This window comes from Arachis ipaensis, chromosome B5 (genome assembly GCF_059453495.1).
Source record: "Arachis ipaensis isolate K30076 ecotype BB chromosome B5, ASM5945349v1, whole genome shotgun sequence".
Taxonomy (NCBI): Eukaryota; Viridiplantae; Streptophyta; class Magnoliopsida; order Fabales; family Fabaceae; genus Arachis; species Arachis ipaensis.
This window is the reverse complement of record NC_142440.1, coordinates 149,770,970-149,773,297: the sequence shown is the minus strand read 5'-3', so window position 1 is coordinate 149,773,297 and position 2,328 is coordinate 149,770,970. Positions and strand designations below refer to the sequence as shown.

The 2,328-nt window shown below is 32.3% G+C and overlaps 1 protein-coding gene across 1 annotated transcript; it reads right to left on the bottom strand.

Annotated features, from left to right (window-relative positions):
- Window positions 1-1,228: 1,228 nt before the first annotated feature.
- LOC110262609 (plastidic glucose transporter 4-like) lies at window positions 1,229-1,978 on the bottom strand. The gene is made up of 4 exons (XM_088486173.1): window positions 1,919-1,978; window positions 1,722-1,827; window positions 1,465-1,558; window positions 1,229-1,271 (listed from the first exon to the last, which is right to left on the bottom strand). Exons 1-4 carry the CDS (start codon window positions 1,976-1,978, stop codon window positions 1,229-1,231), a joined length of 303 nt encoding a protein of 100 aa, XP_088342299.1.
- Between the last annotated feature and the right edge of the window lie 350 nt (window positions 1,979-2,328).

The following is a 2,328-nucleotide window of genomic DNA, read 5'->3' as shown; positions in this document are numbered from 1 at the left end:
TAAATAGAAGTGTAACAAAAATTACAATTTATAAAATCAAAAAACAAATAAAGAATCAAATTTAAGTTACTATATGGCAATACCAATAAGTGCAGCATAAACATCAAATAGTGGCAAAGGCAGAAACACAATGACTCCTCCTGCAAGTTCATCCATGACTCCTCCTGCAATCTCCAAATCTCCAAAACTGGACTTATAGGGCTTGCAAGTTCATCCATGACTCCTCCTGCAATCTCCAAAACCATGACAAGGAGGAAGTCTCGGTAAAAACAAGAAAAGATCTGAGGCCAAAAGAGAAGAGAAGGAAAAGAACTTATTAGAATTTTGCCTTCCAGCTGAAAAGAACTTATTCATTTTGGGTCATTTAACACCAGAAGAAAGAAACTTTCATTTCAGTAATAAATAAAGAAAAAACATGGAACAAAATCTTCATTTTTAATAACCTCGAGTCCTAATCCCCCAAAAAAATAAAGAAATTAAACGGTTTTACAGAACTCCATTTTAATAAGCATATAACAAAGTAAGCTTAAGGATGTTGACCCATTTAATAATTAATCATGAGTTGATAAAAATGAAACGTTTTTCTGTGATATGATATATGAATTGTCATCTCAAATCTCTCTTTAATATACATTCAACCACAAAATTTACCAGATCAAGCAAATTTAAAATGACAGTATCTATAGCTGACTCGAACTTAACCATCTCTTAAGATATTCAAAACCATTTGAAAAGTATTCATATCTACTAAATAAAAAAAACTACATCAATCTATCTCCTCTTATTCAACAAGAAAGGAAGGAAGGTTGACGAAAAGATAAAAAGAAAGGAGGAGATGGAAGAATCAAAAGGAAAAAAAGTTCAGTTTGACAAAATTCCTTAAAGATAGCATAAAACAATAACCAGGCCTAAAAAGCATTAAAGTATTAATCATAGTAGTAGCAATCAGGGGACATAGCTCGCAATTCAAAAAACACTGAAAATTTAATAAAATTAATTGCAAAATTTGCCAACACGTCAGAACACGGCCCTAAATCTCTACCCTTTCTACAAATTTGCATATACAGATTAGTGTTTCCAAAATTCACCCAGCACAAACTTAGATTCCTTAAAAAAGGTGATATAATATAAAATAAAAACGAAAAAAAAGAAGCATCCAAAAGGTGAATAATCTAACCTGATTGCCAGGGAAAACAAAATTTTTTAAAAAATTCCGGAAACAAAAGCTTTAGGCCGATCTATAAGCCTCAGGATTGCAACGAATAAATATCGTGGGTAAATGAAATAGAAGCAAATTAAAAGAATAACAAAAAAAAAACAGAAAAATATCTTAAAGAAAAATATCTTTAAACCTACCTATCAATTGAATTTTAAGGAAGAGTGGTTTTCTAGTGATGGAATTGTGAAAAGACTAATTGATCGCACACTATAAAAGCTTGTAAGAAGAGATCTCATAAGACTAACCATATGGTGTATTGGAACAGCCGTAAAGGTTCCAAATCTTCCATTGATGTGGCAAACTGCTGGAACAAGAAAAGTGCTGCTCCAACACTGACAACTGCAACACCAATTCACAAAGCATCAATTAATTTTAGAGTAAACTAAATATTGAAAGCAATCTTATATTTTGAAAAGGGAGCACCAAACTTGTGCTTAGTTACACTAGATTTTTATTTCTCATGGTTAATGGAATTTGGGATTAATCATAAATTATTGAATACCTTTCCGATACCGGCTACTAAAAAGATCAAACCATTTTGCTTCAGGTTCAGAAGAACCTTGACTTGCTGCTGTTAAGTCATGCATAACCAAAATTCCAAACATTGTCTGCCAACAAAATTTCAAGGTTAACAATCATATATATGTTACTATCTCTATTTGATATTTGTATTCAGAAGAAAAATAAATATATCAATACCATATAGGATTTCCTGCAAGAGGCAAACCGGCTACTAATGCTGCAAGAATCCCAATACATATAAAAAGTTGATTAACAGATCCAAGCGCACCGCGAATTTCAGTTGGAGAAATCTATTCATTGTAAGGAATCACCCAAGCAGTCAATATAAAATATATAAACAAGATCAGAAATGTTAAAATAATTTATAGCAGCCAAATATGTATCTATCAAATGCAAAATCTCAGCAACCAAATATCTATTGTCAAACAAACACAATCTTTGTGTGTTGCTTGATCTTGACCACAACAGCCTCAACTGAAAAGCCTGTCAAAGTAAACTTTCATATATGACGACTCATACTAATCTTCCCCTACACCAATGCTTGGATTGGATGTCATGGTATCTGGTGGGTGCATCCCAACAAGGTG